Genomic DNA, 19,541 nt, shown 5'->3' with positions numbered 1-19,541 from the left:
CATGTTAACCAATAAGAAAGTGTTGTTATTCCTGGTTTTCAGACTTATGCAGCAGCAGAAGTTTCTACAGTGACAAATCTTAATTTTCACTATTTGTTTTAACCTAATAGATATGTAGGTGTGGAGCATTCTGTTAAGAGAATTTTCAAAGAGCACATTCTGTTAAAGGGTATTGTTTCAACAATGAAGTTTGGTGAAAGCAGTCTGATGGTATGGGGATGTTTCAGGTGGTTCGAAATGTCCACTGGTGGAAGTGACTGAAACCATGAAGTCCACGACTGACTGGTCTTCAGTTGCCTGGTCTATACACATAGATATGGGCAACTATAGACCAGTCAGTTTTAACAAAAAGTAAAACATTCTAAACAGACCATACAATAGCTAACTGCAGTCTGCATATTGTCACAACCTCTAGTAAGCAAATGTCCAGCCAAGATTAGAACTTAATACACAGGAATTTAGTACAAAGTTTTTGTTTGCAATCCAAGTCAACTGTGCTGTTATACCATAAAGTCCACCAATTTCATTAATTGGTAAGGACACTATGAAAACTGCCTAAATGTATGGCTAAGTTGAAACTATTAAATTACAATTGTAAAGTTTCTTAAATTAAACTGTTTCATCGCATCAGTGCTCATCTCTGCAACTAGTACAAATGTATTATTAAAATCCCTTCTTTAGAGAATCCAATTGGTAAATAGAATTTTCTGAAAGGCAGAAACATTACTAAAAAATCCAACGTAGAGCAGCAGCATAGCAAAAATTTGTGGGCCTAGTTTGCTGCATCTGTTTGCTACATGTACTCTACACTACTGACAAGTATGGGCTGTGCTCATTTCCTGATGGTAGAAATTCTATAAGTCATAAATAATTCTTTGCACTAGATCAATCTCAACCAAGATATCTGATAAAAGAAATAATAGCAACAGAAGTGCATCTCACAAACTTACACTGATAAGCCAAAACATTATGACCAGTGAGTCATGAAAATCAAAGCAATTGCAGGTGAACTACGGTGCTTGAACTGGTGGGGACACTGTATAAAAAACACCTGATACTGAGCTCCGTTAATCAGCGTTACTCTTGTTCTTCAGATGGGAAAGGCAGCAGACTTAAGCGAGTTTGACAAAGGCCAAATTGTAATGGCCAGAGTGGGTCAGAGCATATTTGAAGTGGCACAGCTGGTTGGGTTCTCACAGTCCACCATGGTTAGTACCTACCGAAAGTGGTCCAAGGAGGGAAAACCCGCGAATCGCCAGAGAGGTTTTGGACGATCACGGCTCATCAATGTTCAAGGTGAGCGAAGGCTCTCCCAGATGGTATGTGGCAAAAGGGCAACTGTGGCACAACTCTCCAGTAATTGGAATGTTGGTGACGGGAGTAATGTGTCACAACAAACAGTACATTGAACCCTGCTGAAAATAGGACTGTGCGGCCGCAGGCCGCTCTGAGTGCCCATGCTAACCACGGTTCACCTGCAACAGTGCCTACAATGGGCACACAAGCATCGAAACTGGACCTTGAGTGATTGGAAGGTCGTCTGGTCTGATGAATCAGATTTCCTATTGTACCACATGGACAGCCATGGGTCCAGTCATCCATGTGTCAAGAACTCTGACGTCTACCACCTACCTAAACAGTCTTCCCCTCTGCCAGTGCAGTCTTTCAGCAGGATGTGCCATGCCCTACCACCTGGATTGTTAAAGACTGGTTTGCAAAACATGAGGAAGACTTCCAGATATTGCCCTGGCCTCCAAATTCTGCAGACATCAATTCCATCGAGCATCTGTGGTTTGTGTTGGAACAGCAACTCTGATCTGCAGTGTCTCAACCACGGATCTTACAGGAGTTAAAGGATCTGCTGGTTACGTGTTGGTACCAGATACCACCAGACATTTAGAAATCTTGTAGGGTCCATCCCTCGCAGGGTATGAGCTGTTTTGGCTGCACAGAGGACCAACATCATATTAGGTAAGAGGTCAATGTTTTGACTCATCGATGTATATGTTCAATTTTTACTTACTCAGTTGTGCTGTCTAGATCATCTAGTTTGAATATGTGCACAGTTTCCGTGTTACTGGATGCACACAGATATTTATCTTCACTGAAGCACAAGGAATAGATGTTGGCACATCTAAATATAAAAGAGGAAAAAGCTTTTAAACTGAATTTAAATTAAGTTTTATCTAAATTTAAAATACATTTTACTAAAATAAAAAGGTCTTTCACCCCAAATTATGAATTTGGGTGTTTATTCTGAAAAAGTTAATGACTGCTATGCAATCATCTAAATCACTGATGTAATTCAGTGCCTCTACCACTAAGGAAAGTTGCACATAAAAGAGAAAAAAGCAACTACATTAGTTCTGTAATGGAAAGGGAAGTTCACCTCGAAATAGTTTAGCACTGCTACACAACTTGTGTGGCACTCTCAAGGATGTTGTACTAGCATGAATGAAGGAGTCTACATGCCAAGTGTTGCCTAGCAAAATATTGTTTTTGAAAATTTAAAAATCAAAGAAAACACAACTAGCTTTTAAGTCTACAGTGATTAAGTTCAATGCTCAGCATCACTACCCCAGCATGAATAAATAAATATCATTAATTTGAAAAGCCAACCAACCAAACAGGATTGAATCAAAGGTTTTATTAAATATTAATTAAATTAATATTTAATTCTCACTTTGTACTTTGCAAGCAAATTACAAAGTGAGAATTAAACTAACTTCTGTTCAGGGGAATGCTGAACTGAACCTATCCAGCACTATTTCTTGGTGATGCTAGATTTTCAAAGACAGCACATAACCTGAATACACAAGGGTATGAATTGGCCTGCACATGCATAATAAATCTGTCCTTTAACCAATTGTGAGAATGTTGTCAAAGAGGCTCTTACCAGGAAGCATGTTTTTTGCTTCTCACCATAACTAATCTAAGGTACGAATTAAATTTTGCATTACAATAGAGGATGTCACTCGCTACAAAAAGTCTGCGACAGCATATATCTCCGAGTAATACTTTTGAATATATTAATTCGGAAAGTTCACTGTCGGGTGTCTAAAATATCATCCAAAAACTTAACATTTCTAAAGTTCTAATCTAAATTTAATCAATTTTTTCAGATCTTTAATAAGAAAAAAATTAACTTCTTTTATAAAGAATTGTCAGTTACCCTAATGGTGCCGAGTATTGTGGAATTTTTTTAAAGTAGACCCAAAAGATAACTCTGCATATGCAGTTTGTGTGATGCTAGCATCAAGGGGAGGGGAAAAAGCTTTAAAACCTTTACATCTAATATGATGAATTATCTTAGGAAGTTCCATCCTCAAGAAATAGCAAAGGAAACAATCATAAGTTGAAGAGGACTTGTACAGAAGCTCCTATGAGCCTCCTACTAAGGCAAGCTGTATTAGCAAAGAAAACGTTATGGGATATTAATGATCACAGGGCCAAAGAGATTCACTACACACTTGCTCAAGAGAAATGCATCATTATTTGAATTTAAAATTACTACCAAAAACTGACTTGTGCTGGAAAAATTTACAAGAAACCTTTCCTCTTTGAGGAAATTAGCTTTAAAATATTTAAGTGCACCACCTTCAGTTGAAGGTGGAATATATACGAGTCTGCAAGAAATCAGTTATGCCCTGAAAAATGGAGAAACTTGTGTTCCTACTTTTAATTTAAGAGTAATGGAATTTGATTATATTCATTAAAACTGTTTAAAATTATTTACTTTCTTAAATGTTCCAAGATGTTTTTCTTAATTGTATTACAATAGTTCAAAAGCTAAGCATTTATCAAAATTACTATTTGATGTTTTTGTTTGTTGTATCAATAAATAGTCAAATCAGCAGCCAGACACTGAAAATGAAGGTAACAGTGAAGAAAGTAAATTGTTATAATCCAATCCATTGGCAAAACTGATTCCTTTGGAAGAGATGAAATAAGTGAAAATTAAATTTAATGAGAACCGATTAATCAGCAAAAAAGCCGATACAGCTGATTACCAATAAATCAGTGCATCCCTAATGTCCTCAACACAAGGAACCAGAAGAAATACAGATAAGCAAACAAAAAAGGTCTTAATGATAAATCTAGTTTGTGAATTTTGGGTAAACCATAAACACAGGAAAGCAGAGTACAGCAACTCTTCAGGCTCAATCCTGTCTTGGTCAAACCAAGTTTTTAAAAGGTGATTAACCTAACTAAGACCTTTAAGTAGATTCCAAAACAGACCTGCAAATAGATATTTTATGCAGAAAATTGTGTTTTCTCATAATGAGAAGGATCAATACAGAATAGCTGCAACTAAGCAATTATAAACTAACTTATGAAAGACTGGAAGGAATAGCTTTTAGAAATGGTATGGTGAAAAAAAAAAAAGTTTAATTGGCTGGGAAGCATTATCCAGTTATGAGCAAAATTTAATATGCAAAGTTAGGTGATGAAATTTATGCGATACAGCTGAAGTTTCAAAAAAATATGAAATTAGAAAGTGCAACAGGTTTGTTTGTTGTTTGGTTTTTAGGAGCATTAGCAACTAAGGCCATAATGCTCCAGGGATATGCAGTGGTCATTCCCTGATCTTTCCGCATCCTCTGTATTTGGTGGTCATGGGCTCGAATCCCGGTCTAATTAAGAAGCGTGTGCTACGGCACTGCTGCTCCTGCCCACCTGTAACAACAAAGGAAGAACAGTAATGGTCAGAAATTTAAAAAAACAGAGTAAGAAAATAATTCTGTTCAGATATTTTAGGAAAATATGGAGAAAGATAAACCTAACTGTAAAAAGCTACAAGAAATTTGCACAAGCCATGCTCTCTTAATTAAAATCAATAATTCAGCAAAAAGATAGCCATTAGTTTATATGGAGACAGTATAACAGAACCAAGAAAAACTGACTAGATTATTATAAATAACTCAACCCATTCATGTGTATGCACACATATGAAGAGGCTGATAAGAATTCCTTTAATCTGATGGAATTTGAATCCACCATACTGTCCAAAGGAAAGCAAAAATTAGCATAAAATAATTTGATAACAATAATAATCATTTTGCCAGTTGGACCCACATAGCCACAAAAGTTTAGATGAAAGAAAATTGCAAGTTATATAATGCAACATTATTCCTAGTTAAAGAAAGGATTAAAATCTAAACAAATCTCTGCCAATAAATGTTGACTGGAAAGGTCAGCAGTAAAAATAATCCAGAATTATACATTAGTACTAGGATTACTAGGATTTTTTAGTGTTTCTCACCAACCATTGAAGTAAAAACGAAAAACCAAAATCGTAAAAAAAAAAAAAAAAAAAAAAAAAATTTACGGAAGATCAAACAAAACAAAATGTTACTGATGATAAAAATACTGAATTAAGATAAAATAAAACTGTAGCTTACAGTGAATGTACAAATAAAATAAAATACTAATTTAAAATGCAATAAAATATACTAGATTAAAAGCGCTAAAATGCTAATAACTGAAGCTTTCAAAGGCTTCTGCCTTCTTTCTCAACAGTGCACTTCTATTCTGCGGTGCCTCTTTAAATACCAGCAGGTTCACGGTGCGTCTCACGTAAACATGTACTGTTCCCGTACATGTTGGAACCGGAAGCAGCTCGGGAGCATTCCAGGCGAAAACGTTCATCCCCTCCAAGGATTACCGCCTCAAAGAGGGGATGAATAAGTGTGCCCCTGTCTCTATTTATATTATTCTCAATAGAACTAATTCGTAGGCTCTCGAGCCACTTGCGGTCCCAAAATCTATGCACCCGATCAGTGATGACTGCTTCGTCCGAGGAGATTTGATGTTGCTTCTCCCAAAAATGTTCAGCTACAGCGGATTTACTATAATCCGCATTTCTTATCGCATGTGTGCTACCCCAGACAATAGCCACCACATACGTTCCCTACTATCCGGGTTTAACCGAGCGTATAGCTTGTATACTAAGGAATTACCAGACGCGCTGTGTGCAGCTTCCAGGTCGGAAGCTGCACACAGTCGTGTCACAGGTGAAGGACTCCGTTTTACACGAAAATATAAGTGGGGTCGTATATAGCATCAAGTGCCCGGAGTGTGGGGGAAACAAAACGGCGTCTCAAAGATCGTCTGGAGGAGCACACAAATGCAATAAGAAATGCAGATTATGGTAAATCCACCGTAGCTGAACATTTTTGGGAGAAGCAACATCAAATCTCCCCGGACGAAGCAGTCATCACTGATTGGGCGCATAGATTTTGGGACCGCAAGTGGCTCGAGAGCCTACGAATTAGTTCTATTGAGAATAATATAAATAGAGACAGGGGAACACTTATTCATCCCCTCTTTGAGGCGGTAATCCTTGGAGGGGATGAACGTTTTCGCCTGGAATGCTCCCGAGCCGCTTCCGGTTCCAACATGTACGGGAACAGTACACGTGAGGCGCACCGTGAACCTGCTGGTATTTAAAGAGGCACCGCAGAATAGAAGTGCACTGTTGAGAAAGAAGGCAGAAGCCTTTGAAAGCTTCAGTTATTAGCATTTTAGTGCTTTTAATCTAGTATATTTTATTGCATTTTAAATTAGTATTTTATTATCATTTTATTTGTACATTCACTGTAAGCTACAGTTGTTTTATTTTATCTTAATTCAGTATTTTTATCATCAGTAACATTGTATTTTGTTTTGTTTGATCTTCTGTAAATTTATTGTAAATATTAAACATAAATTTTTTTTTTTTTTTTTACGATTTTGGTTTTTCGTTTTTACTTCAATGGTTGGTGAGAAACACTAAAAAATCATAGTATGAATATACCCAACCCCAGAGGCCTATTTGAAGTACTAGGATTAGTAGGAACAGATAAATAAATACTTAATGAATCGTAGAAGTATCTGCTTAATCTAAAATTAAGATACAAGGGTATCTTTATGTGGATAAAACACTCAGTTCACTAGTTTAATTTCCTGATAGCAAATAACTGTTTTTTAAATTGCTGCTACCAGCAGATCAGTGAAGCCACTGACTTTTCTTTTAAAAATAATCAAATCACAGGAAAACTTCTATATAATACTGCCTTCCTTTATAATCTTATTTCTTATCCACTGTCTTTTAATCACACATGCCAACAAATTGCTTTTATTCAGATTATTCAAATGCAAAACCTTTCATTTAAATTTAACTGACAAATTTGCAGTTACGAGACTGATTTTACCTTATCATTCCTCGCCTAAGCTCGCAAATCTTTTGTCCACCATCTATATTAAAAACTTTAATAACAGTTCCCTAAAAATAAAGCACAAAAAATGTTTCAATACACCAAAAAACAAATGTGTATAAAAGCATGTGAAATTGAGTTGGATTAACTATATATTCTCCAATATCCAAATTTTAAAACATGTTTATAACAAAAAAACAAGTTAAATGAAAATACAGGTAATTCCCATAATTTTAAACAAAATTAAAATAAACAGAAATCAAACAATATTTGCATAAGGTTTTTATTACTTTTTTTGTTTTTATTGAACAAGCAACTATACTAAGAGACAAACATTTAAATTACTTGGTATTTTTTAAATTAAGCATGGGAAAGGAATTCAAACTTGTATAGCACTTTCAAGGTTTCAATCACCAGCTAATTAATTATATAGGGTGGTTATGATTAAAGGTTGGCTGCTGACAATACACTTTCAGGGATTGGCTGCTAGGCAATAACACTCCCAGCCAGGATGACAATATAGGATACAAATAGGTGTATCAGGATTAAAGAAGGATGCCATCCTTTGTCCACAAAATGCTGAAACCACATTTTCAAAAGTAGCAGAATTTGGTAATGTGACAGTTGTACAGCTACATTTTTATAACAACATACATAAAAAACAAATTTTTAAAGTCATAATTTAATGAAATTTTAAATAAAAATTATCCTTCATTTTTTTCCCTATGCCTAGATAGCACAGTAATTGACTGATGATACAAGGCGTGGACAACCACCCAATGCTATCAATATAGAAACAACTGTTGCTATAGAAAATTTGATCTTAAATGATTGGATAATGGGAACACTGAAAAGATTATTCCTAACCTCTGCACATATGGAAATTGAATGTAAGGTGGGTCCCACAAATTGACTGTACACAGAGATTTAATCTCTACTGTACACTGTTAAGATTTAATCAACAAGGGCCAAAAAAAAAAAATTTCTAGAATCATTACTTAGGATGAGAAGCCAGCCAAGCTCAGCCCAAGAAATGCATCTTCAATGACATGTTGCACCCCAGTTTTTAAAGTAATGAGATTTTCCACCAGCTGCCTATAGTTGCCCACTTTAACATTTCCTAGAAAAGCAATAGAAACATCTTTCACAGGCTTTCCACACTGATTTCTCATTACTAAGGACATTAAAACTATTGAAAAGTTGCCTTATTCATGGACCAATGAAAATTGCCCACCTTAATCTTCTCTGTACTAAGTCTTAGGAATTTCTCTTGCAAGTATGTGAATGCAGGCCCATTCATTTTCAAAGCCTTGACAATTTTCCACAAGCCCCATTTTAATGTGGAGTGGCAGAAGCAAAACTTTATTTGGATCTATCAGAGGTTTAAATGCTACGTTCTTCATTTAAGGTTTTAGTGATTTTTGTTGAAGCCAACTCAACTCTTCACACACACACAATCATTTTTGGCATGTGTCCTTGGCACAACTATCTCACTCGCAGAGAAAGCAACAATACATAGTGTAACCTTTTTATATTCCTAATAAAATGGCGATTACCTTTAAATCACATCTGCCACTCTTGTTATAGTGAGCACCTAAGAGGATGTTCTCCATGTTTCTTTTTTATGGATGGCATATGCAAGGGGTATTGAAGGCAGAATATTTCCATTGTGTAATTACAGCCATAAGGCTAACCTTAGTCTATAAAATAGTTGTCATTCTTCAGGAACATGCCTCATGTTCACTGCTGCCATTAGACCACATCCTTACAAACAATAAGTTCACCTTCACAGAATGATCTAGAAGATTCCACTGTTTTAGCCTAGAGGCCAAATTCTTCTTAATGAGCTAATTAAGCTCACTTTCTGTGATTCAGAAGGATAAAGGTTTGGACAAGATGGTGGATCCCTTGATGCAGACGGCTGCTCTACTTTGTATATATTAATTTGATGTTCAGAGTGTACAGAAAAATGGTCAGGTGGTTCAGGAATAGGTAGTCCTTCACTGAGGCATGGGATGAATTAGACTATTTGAGTACATCACTATCCACTTTTTCTTCATTGTCATCCCCTTTCTAATAGGAGGCACGATAAAGTAATAGTGTGATGTGATTTGTTGGCTTCCCCCCACATCATGGGCACTGCAAAAGGCATAAAACATCCCTTTCAATTCACCCAAGCATTGAGTTTTGATGAACATGTAGTGCAGCATGTATGGAGCCCAGTTCTTGTCTTCGTCACCTACTCTACACCCAAAGTAGAAGTAGGCTTTTTTTTTTATTGGTTAAGTTAATGGATGTTTTCTTGAAGCTAACATGACCATCACATGATGTGGTTACAAAGGAACTGGATGCAAAAAATAATTTTGATATCATATATTTGGATTTCAGGAAAGCTTTTGATACTGTTGCACATGGAAGACTATTGTACAAATTGGAACAGAATGGTATTAAGGGTAAGTTGCTACAATGGATAAAAGGATAGTTAAGTGGGAGAAGACAGGGTGGTAATCAATGGGTTGCTCTTTGTGGACTAATGTTATTAGTGGTGTCCCACAGGGTTCAGTGTTAGGTCCACTGTTTTGTATATTTATCAATGATATTGATGAAGGTATATCAGGCTTAATGTTGAAGTTTGCAGATGATACAAAGGTTGGCAGGGTTGTTAATGACAGTAATGGCAGTGTGCTACTGCAACAGGATCTAGATAATTTGGGGAGATGGGCTAAGAAGTGGCAACTGAAGTTTAACCTTGACAAATGCAAAGTACTGCATATGGGTAGAAGTAACCCCAGAGAAATGTACCAACTGTGTGGTACTACACTTAAGGTGGTAGAAAATGAAAGACCTGGGAGTAATTGTGCAGTCAGATATAAAGTTTTCTGAGCAATGCAGACAGGCTGCCAGGGCAGGTCATGGGGTTTTGTCAATGATATATAGGAATTTTGCTAGCAGGGAGAAGGTGATTGTCCCTCTGTATAAGGCAATGGTCAGGCCACGCCTTGAGTACTGCGTACAGGTCTGGAGGCCTCATTTTAGGAAGGATGTAGATTTACTTGAGCGTGTACAGAGAAGGGCAACAAGATTGGTGAGGGGAATGAAGGGATCCTCTTACCAAGAGAGGCTTAAGTTCTGCAAATTGCAGTGGCTGGAGACTAGGCACCTGCACAGTGATCTGATTGAGATATATAAGGCCTTGAATTGAGCACGCTGAATTCTGATGGGATCCTTCTACTTGTTCAGATTACGAACCTAAGGGGGCATAAATTCGAATTAAGAAAAGAGATGTAGAATAGATGTGTGGAAATTTGCCTTTAGCTAGCGGGTGGTTAATTGCTGGAACAAACTTCCATCTGTCGTTGCGGAAGCTGATAGGTTGAATAAATTTAAGGAGGAACTGGACAGGCATTTGGAGGGAATGGTGTGATTTTTTTTTTTTTTTGGCTGATGCTGCATAAGCTCACACTTGCTTTCTTGCATCACATGCCACTACTACTACATATGTAACAGAAGTCATCCAGACTATTCACACAATTACCAGGCATGTTACCAGCCAGTTAGTCTAACTTCAGTAGTAGGGAAAATCATGGGGACAATGATCAAAGTTGGAATTCAGGATGATATTCAGAATATTCTTTTAAAGGGAAAATCATGTTTAACTAATCTGGTTAGCTATTTTGACAGGGTCACTCAAGAGCTGGACTTTGGGAATAATTGACATTGTTTATTTGGATTTTGACAAAGCATTTGACTCAGTCCTACATGAGCAGTTACCTTATAAGCTAGAACAGGTTGGAATCACAGGGAAAAGTCCTCAGATGGATAGCTGAATGGACTCAGGGCAGGAGGCAGAGGGTTGTGATAAATGGTTATTCCTCAGATTGGGTTGATGTAAGAAGTGGGGTTTCCCCTAGGATCAGTTATTAAGACTACCGTTGTTTTTGATTTTCATAAATGACATCAATGAAGGGATAGAGGGTATGATGTCTAAATTTGCAGATGTAAAGATTGACAGAATAGTTGATGATCACCGCCAAGCAGAGCTTCTTCAGAATAACCTAGATAAACTTCACGGATGGTCAGAAAAATGGCAGCTATGCATTAATCCAGCATAGTGTAAGGTATTACACCTGGGGAACAGTAACCCCAAAATAACTTATACACTTGGCTGAGTTTAACTAAAGCCGGTAGTGAAGGAAAGGAACTTGGGTGTTATGATACAGTCAGACACAGTCAGACATGAAGTTCTCCAAGCATTGCAGACTGGTTGCAAGGAAGGCCCATGGCATCCTATCAATGATTTATCAAACCGCTAGTAGAGATAAGGACATCATAATCCCATTATATAAGGCTATTGTTTGACCACACTTGGAATACTGTGTTCAGGTACAGAGACTGCACCTAAAGAAAGACATTGTGCTTCTTGAAAGTGTCCAGAGAGAGGTAACTCGCCTGGTGAGATCGGAAAAAGGCATCCATATGAGGAAAAACTTTGAATATGTGGGTTGCAGAGCTTGGAAACTAGGCACTTTAGAGGAGACTTGATTGAGGTGTTTAAGGCTGAGAGGCATAAGCAAAATGAATGAGGACAATTTTCATGGTTATAAATGATTCTAGAACTAAGGGCAATAATTTCAAGTTATTGGGGAGAACATTTAGGCTGGATAATTACTTACGGGAGGAGGGAAACACTTAGATTGTCCATTTCCTTTTCTCTTATTTATTATAATTTTCTTTTATTATTATTGCTATTTTTTATTTTTTTTGGCTGGTGCAGCATAAGCCATAGGCTTCCTTGCACCATGTGGCCATTGCTAATACTAATCTTACATGACAAATACTGTGCAAAAAGTAAGAATCTCACAGAGAACCATTAACTGAGAACAAATCACCCAGTACCTAGATTTTAAGACATTTGAGGCGACAACTTCTCATGTGATGCGGAGCAAGGACAGTTGCTGATCACATAAGTGTGGTGGTACTGAAACTATAGTGTTGCCTTGTATTTTGCTGAGCTGTAGTTGTAATGTAGAGTAATCCACTAATATGAGACCCAACTGTAATTTGAAAACAAGAGCCAATTGACAAATTAATGCAATTTTGTGTTCAGCAGTATGAAATGTCAAGAATGGATATTTTTGTTTTTGTAACATTTTACATGTTAACCACTTATTTCCATTGCAAAAAGGAATGTCATTACTCCAAGACAACAGCCAGCCTGCAATCTTGTTTAAAGATTGTTATGTTAATATATTGCTTTTCCTGTAACTATTGTACCAATTTTTTTTTTTAATAGACTCCCACTATACCAAACACCCCATAGAATGATAGAGGAACCTTGAACAATCCCAATATCAACAAATATCCACACCTCCAGCTGATTCTTTACAACAGGGAAGACCTCATGGGTGTGATTACCATTCTCCTACACTACATAAAAGATGTGGGTTTTATTCCTGTCAGAATGGAACTTATGCCCTCTGTTTCATGTCATGGTTGAATTAGTTGTTTACAATTGGGTGCAATAAATGTGAGGTAGCCATGAAAAAAAAAAAGGGTTTTATGTAATTTCAGGCAATATTACAGAAAAATAAATGAAAAACTATGCTAACTACTACTAGCTTGAATATAAATTTCCTGTTAATGTGAACTCTTACACTCTGCTCTTAGTTTGAGTAAATATGAACACATAGTAACAGAATGGAAACAAGCAGTAACAAAAATAAATAAATCTACAAAAAAAAGAGAACCAAATATCCCCCACAGATCTCACAATTAGTAAGTGTTTTAAGTCTATGGGATTTAAGTAAACAATGCATTCCTACACCCAGCAGAACAAAAACTATGGACAATGGAAGTTGGCATAAGTGATTATTTTCTCTATGCAAAAGGTCAATTGTCAGTTTAGATAACTGAAAACCTGTTTTATGTGAATCCCAATTCCATCTGAGACCAATTAACTCAGCCTGGGATGACATATCCTTCAAAAACTTCAATACAATTCAAACCCAGTCCTGGCCAGATGTATATAGCACTCCCTGAATCATGGAAGCATACTGACAGACAGCCAAACATCAGCCACATGCTTAAATTACATATACCAAAAGTGTTTTTCATCTCTCTCTCTCTCTCTCTCTCTCTCTCTCTCTCTGTCTGTCTGTCTGTCTGTCTGTCTGTCTGTCTGTCTGTCTGTCTGTGTGTGCGCGCAGCAGCAGCAGCAACAGATACAAGAGGATATATGGTAGAAGTAATAAAACTGTTGAAAAGCAGGTAGATGGAGGTGTAAATAACACAATGTGAAAACTAGGAGGATAGAAGAAAAAAGTATTGAAGATGGGAAATAGAATGAAAATATCCTAAATGACAGGATGAATTAAATTTCTGCCTATAATTTGATTTAATTCATATCATTTAGGATATTTTTATTCTTTCTATATATCTCCCACCTTAAATACTTCCTTTTTCTTCAATTTTTTTTGGCATTTGTAATTTACACCTCCATCTACCCACTTTGCAACAGTTTTATTACTTCTACCACACACACACATGCATTTACACCAGACTGTGTGAGACTGGTCGAGTTCCCAGTGCTCATATTTCTTCTGAATGTGCAAATGAACAAGATGTGGATGGAAAAAACAATTCTTCAATCGGCAGAACATAGTCCTACTATTAGCACACGAATAATTTCTACACATATCAATGTTCCACAGACAAGAGTATGGCAAACATTACGTGAGCAGGGCTTGTATTCATTTCACATACAGCAAGTGCAACACCTTCAACCAGGAGACAACACCCAGTGATTGGAATTTTGTTGGTGGGTAAATGCTAATTTCCAATTAATTCCATTAATACTGTTCAACAACAAAGCTATTTTCACCTGTGACAGTATCAACAACACTAACTCACAGGTGGTCAGATGAAAATCTGCATGCCACTATAGAAACAAATTTTCAATATCGCTTTTCTGTCAATGTGTGGTGCAGTATCATCAACAATCAGTTGATTGGGCCTGTTGTGTTACAAGTTACAGGGACCATTTACCTAGAATTTCTGCAAAACTAACTTCCACTAGTATTGGAGGATGCTCCCTCCAATAGTAGTGGAAATTAGTATGACAGAGCTCCTGCACATTATACACATCTGGTGATACAATATCTAAATTAAACTTTCCTTGAACAAAGGATCAGCTGCAGTGGTCCTGTTCATTGGCCACCAACAGTCTCCAGACTTCACTCAGATTTTTATTTTTGTGGAGATGGATGAAAAGTGGAGTATACAAAGAAAAAGGTGAATACAAAAGACTAATTGCTCACTCACATTTTGGATACAGCTGCCCTCATAAAGGAATACCAAGACAACCTCAGAAGAACAAGTCACAGCCACAAGAGTTGCAAAGTGCATCGAGGTTGGCAGTGGGATTTTCGAACATTATGAACTATAAGAAGTGTTTTGTATCATTCAAAAAGTCAATAAACACAAACAATAAGTCATTCTTTAATACCTCTCAATGGCTTTGTGCACACCAGTTTCAAACAGCTGAATCTTTTTATCCATTGAGAATGGATATGAACGTTTTTACTTAGAATAATCTGATACTATAACTCCCAAAATATTTACTATTCCTCCTGAATCATTTTGTATATACACAGTACTGCCATAAATACTGTCACAAAAGTAAGACTAAAAACAGAAGATGATATAACAGAGCTGTGGGTTTTGCATCATGTGTAGTACTAATGTATGGTTTTCTTTAACAGGTATCAACTAGTAAATGAAGCCAGTGAAAATGGAGTGGGGAGATAAAGAAAACAGGACTACTGTCATAGGTCTTATAAGGCAGGACATGATGCACCTACAATTTTCAAAATTCTAAAACCACTTGGAATAAGCCAAAGATTTGTCTACAGGAGAATTAATAGGTACAATGAACAACACAATTGATACAGGCCCCAGTCCGGCCACCCAAGAACTGATGTTTGTTATTTGGTTTTTAGGAGCATTAGCAACTAAGGCCATATTGCTCCGGGGATATGCGGTGGTCATTCCCTGACCTTTCTGCATCCTCTGTATTTGGTGGTCACGGGCTCAAACCCCAGTCTAATCAAGAAGCATGTGTCACGCACTGCTGCTCCTGCTCACCTGGCTACAGAGGCATCCCCCCCAAGAACTGAGGACCCCTGCAGCCATCAAGGCAGTGGAATTTGTAGGAATTCCACTAGGAAGACAAAATCAAGTCCATAAAAATGGGAATATCACCAAGATTAATGTCACACAATCAAAAGTGATCTTGGGATGAGTGCCTACTGCAGAGCAGGACAGTTCCTAACTACAGCTCTGATAGAATGGAGGCACAAAAGATCAGAGGCACTGTCAGTATGCAAACGGTAAGCATCAACAGATACTCTTCACAGATGAAGATTTTTACTATTGAGGAGAATTACAACTGTCAAAATGACAAGGTGTATGACCATAGCTCTGCAGAGGGCATGTCAGGCCATTAAAAGGGTTGAAAACAGTCATCATCCAGCATCAGTGATGGTTTGGTGGGGTCTCCTACAAAGGTGTAACAAAGATGCATTTTTGTGTTCAGGGGGTGAAAACCAGTGCAAGGGTGTACCCGAATGATATTCGGGAGCCACATGTGAGACCCCTCAACCAGACTCTTCAATGGTCAGCACTAGATCTTCCAACAGGACTCTGCACCTGCCCACAAGGCAAAGATCAACCAAACATGGCTGACTAAGAATGTGCCAGAGTTCATCAATCATGACAAATGGCCTCCTGCCAGCCCAGATCTTAATCCACTTGATTACCATTTGTGGGTTATTTTGGAAGGGATGGTCTGTGATAAAAGGCATGCCACATTGGAAAGCCTGAAGAGATCAATGGAACATGCTGTGGAAAATTTCCACACTGGATGTTGTACATACTTCTATTGGCAAATGGCCAGAATGTTTGAGGTCTTATGCAAAAAAAAAAAACAAGGGGCATTTTGAATTAGTGTTGTTGCTTCATTTGTTGGGCATTCAAGAATAAACCCCCAGTGTTTTGAGTTCCTGTGTCTGTGGCTACATAGACACGTGACAGTACTATGTATACTAAGGTGCAAGAAAGAAAATTACAAGTAGGACAAAGAACAATGGAACTAAGCATGTTGAGCCTGCCATGCAAAGATAGATAGAAATGAGGAATTATATAAAAGAAATGGCATAAAAGACATAGTGGAAGCAAAACATCTAAAGTGGAGGAAATGGGCAGGTCATCTTATGAGGAAAGAGATGGAGTAAAGCTACATCTGAATGGATACCACTGGAAGGGCACAGAAACAGAGGTCAACAAAAAAAGGAGATGGTGCAACAAGCTTAAGGAGTTTGCAGGAGGAAACTGGCCAACACAGGAGAGAAAAAAAAAAGGAAGATTTTGGGAGATGCCTTTTCCCAGCAGAAATAAACTATATTAGGATTCACTTAGCATGAAAGATGGTATCAGGCTGAATCACTTAATATATAAAGCAACAGAAATTCCTAGTTCAAACTGAATGGCAATTTCAAGAAAAATAAAGGAAATCACAGGAAGGATAACATTTAAAAAACGTGTACCAATTGATATGGGTTTACGATTTTAAATCGAGGCATTTATGCTTTAGTATATTTTTTAAAATATTAAGTTTAAACAAGCAAAGTAACTCCAAACTTAGATAAATACCTTCTCTGATGCAGTAGCTAGTCTAGTGCCCGGGGGATTTACTGCCAGTGCTGCCAAAGGGGTAATGTGAGCATGAATTGATGTTTTCACTCGCTAATAAATAAACAAAAAAGTAAATTAAAAAAATAATAAATAAAAAAAAAAGGCAATTTTGGGAAAAACAGTAAATAATTTAGTTTGGACCTTTGATGATTTAGTTACAATTTAAATATTTAGTTTAGTTCCTTTGATCAATAAAACTAATGGTTACTTCTTCATGAATTTAATTTCTGATAGTAAATACTTTTATGAACTGAAGATGCAATGTTAGTACCAAAATTTTGCAGCAATGCTCTTTCAGATGAAACTGAATTTTGAAGACTGAAGAAGGATGTATATTCTTAAGATCAACCAGGTGCTTCAGTGACACAGCACTTAATATGCTTATTAACCCAGACAGTAATCAATTATATAAAAATGAATGATAGTGCATATTTTACAAAGCACTCTAGCAAACATGTTACCATGAACTTCAACATGCAAAAGTAATAGCCTATTTATGAATCAACCTTCTTTCCAATAGTGTTGGGTGGTTAGAATGAGCACAACTACAGTGAATGAAGAAAGAATTTAAATCATGCTACCTCTCCTAAAAGAGACCCAAATGTTGATAAATTCTGATGATACAAAGATATCAAAGGATCTACAATCACAATTAAGAAACATTGTAACTTAGAATGTAGTGTTTTTTAAGGACAGTAGGACAGGCACAAGTTTATTTTTACTGTTGACAGGAAATTTTGTATCAATGCTTTTTAGCTTTGTCAGAATGCTTTTGCTTTTTGACAATTTATAAAATTACTTTTTATAAAGAAATTAACCTCAAATTTTATAGAAATGACTGTTGAAGCATTTGTTAAAAAATTCAAACCAAGGAATAGAATAACTGAGTGACACAAGCACTTCAAAGATGGATATATCACAATGTATATCACGATGATATTATATTTAGAGATCATGCAAGGTGAGAGACCTTGCATGTCAAAAAATGAAAAACTTCTCCCAATTATAATTAATCGAACAAGAATTAAATTTTTCAGGCTGAATTATGCCACTTTTTGTGCAATTTTTAGCAGCAGAGCACACAAATGATTTGAACTTTCAAAGGAAAAATTTCTAAAAATAAGAGTGATGGAAGTTGAAACATGGTAACATTAAGACAGCTCAAACACCAATCTGCTGAATAGTCACAAGAGGAAAAATTCAGACAGAAGCCTAATAGGACAATGTACAATGCAATCAGGACAACTGATCTTGGAAAACAGGAAATTAAACCAGTGACAAGTTCTCCTGCTCATTGTGCAACTATTTCTCAATACCTTTCCAAATGCTTCATAACTCAAACATTTCTTATTCACCTGACTTTGTGCCATGCAAATTTTATTTGTCCATCTAGAACTCATTAAAGATTAATTTTCCGACCCTCTAATGACCAAAGTTAGCCTAAATAACTTAACTCCATTAACTTCTTTCTGACCAAGGCTTTTCTAATTTGTAAATGCACTTGAGACTGCTTTTCAGGAAATCATTTGATTTCCCATCAATTAATTTTAAATTAAAAGTAATTCCAAAATTTCACAACCTTACTGAAATGAGGTACTACATGCAGCATGTTACACAAGTAACAACTATCTTAAAAATTAAAATACTTCAGTACCCTCTGCTTCTGCCTATGCTTTTTTTTTGTTCAGTCAATCAGTTAAGTAGATGCAGAAGCAGTGGTGACAAAATGGTAGCAAATTATACTATGCAATATTTTTTCCTACTATATCAGAAAAAAAAAATAAATGTACAGGTGACCCCCGGTTAACGCTGATAATGCGTTCCGGAAAAACAGAGCGCTAAGTGAATCCGCGCTAAGCGAGCGCCGCATTCCCATAAAGTAACATATGTATTTGTGAGTTGCAGTCTGTGCCATACGATATTTCCTAATCAATAATAAGCGGTAGTGAAAAGATGCACAAATGTCGGTCAAATTATTTAATATCCAAATATTTGTACATATAAAATATTCTGCATTACATACGTATATAATTATGTGGTAACTACTTACATATCAAAATTAAACTTAAAATTCAGATTAAAATCATGAATTGAATTGATCTAAATTGATTTAATTTAATTGATGAATTTAATTATGAAAAAGGTGTCGATTTTGGGTTGAACTTTGGCCTCTTCCAAATAAACTAAAAGGGGTATTAATTTTAAATCCCCCGCAGTTTAATTACCACCCAACAATAAAGTCAACCGATCCTTCGCCGCTTTGAAACCTGGCATGTTTTTTACTTCTTTCAATATGAAACTTATTTTAGGCATTCGTATCCACAAAAGTCCTGCTTCATCTATGTTATAAACTTGTTGAGAAGTATAACACACAATACCCCTCTTCAATAATTTTAACAAGTTGTTTTTTGAAAGTTTCGGCTCTTTGATCTGCACTTACAGCTTCTCCCTGGATTTTAAATCTATTCAACCAGCCCTTACTAGTTTTAAATGGTTCCAATTTTTTTTTAGGTAAGTTTTCTTCAGATAATCATATAGGCTAATCTCTCTCTCTCTCTCTCTCTTTTTTATTATTTATAAAAAATAACTTAACTG

At 36.5% G+C, this 19,541-nt stretch overlaps 1 protein-coding gene across 5 annotated transcripts in view; it reads right to left on the bottom strand.

Moving 5' to 3' along the window:
• The window catches only part of LOC150086494 (WD repeat domain phosphoinositide-interacting protein 2-like), a 78,692-nt gene that overhangs the window by 22,561 nt on the left and 36,590 nt on the right, over positions 1-19,541 (bottom strand). For 4 of the 5 annotated variants that reach the window (XM_090371433.1, XM_090371434.1, XM_090371436.1 and 1 more), the window contains exons 5-7: positions 16,905-16,997; positions 7,194-7,264; positions 2,024-2,134 (exon numbers count right to left, since the gene is read on the bottom strand). In XM_090371433.1, coding sequence (XP_090227559.1) covers positions 2,024-2,134; positions 7,194-7,264; positions 16,905-16,997 — 275 coding nt within the window. The remainder of the gene's footprint in view (positions 1-2,023; positions 2,135-7,193; positions 7,265-16,904; positions 16,998-19,541) is intronic. The other variant, XM_090371435.1, reaches the window with a different exon arrangement.

Source organism: Mastigoproctus giganteus, chromosome 4 (genome assembly GCF_048544385.1).
Source record: "Mastigoproctus giganteus isolate SK-2022 chromosome 4, ASM4854438v1, whole genome shotgun sequence".
NCBI classification, from domain to species: domain Eukaryota; kingdom Metazoa; phylum Arthropoda; class Arachnida; order Uropygi; family Thelyphonidae; genus Mastigoproctus; species Mastigoproctus giganteus.
This window is presented reverse-complemented; position numbering and strand designations above follow the sequence as displayed.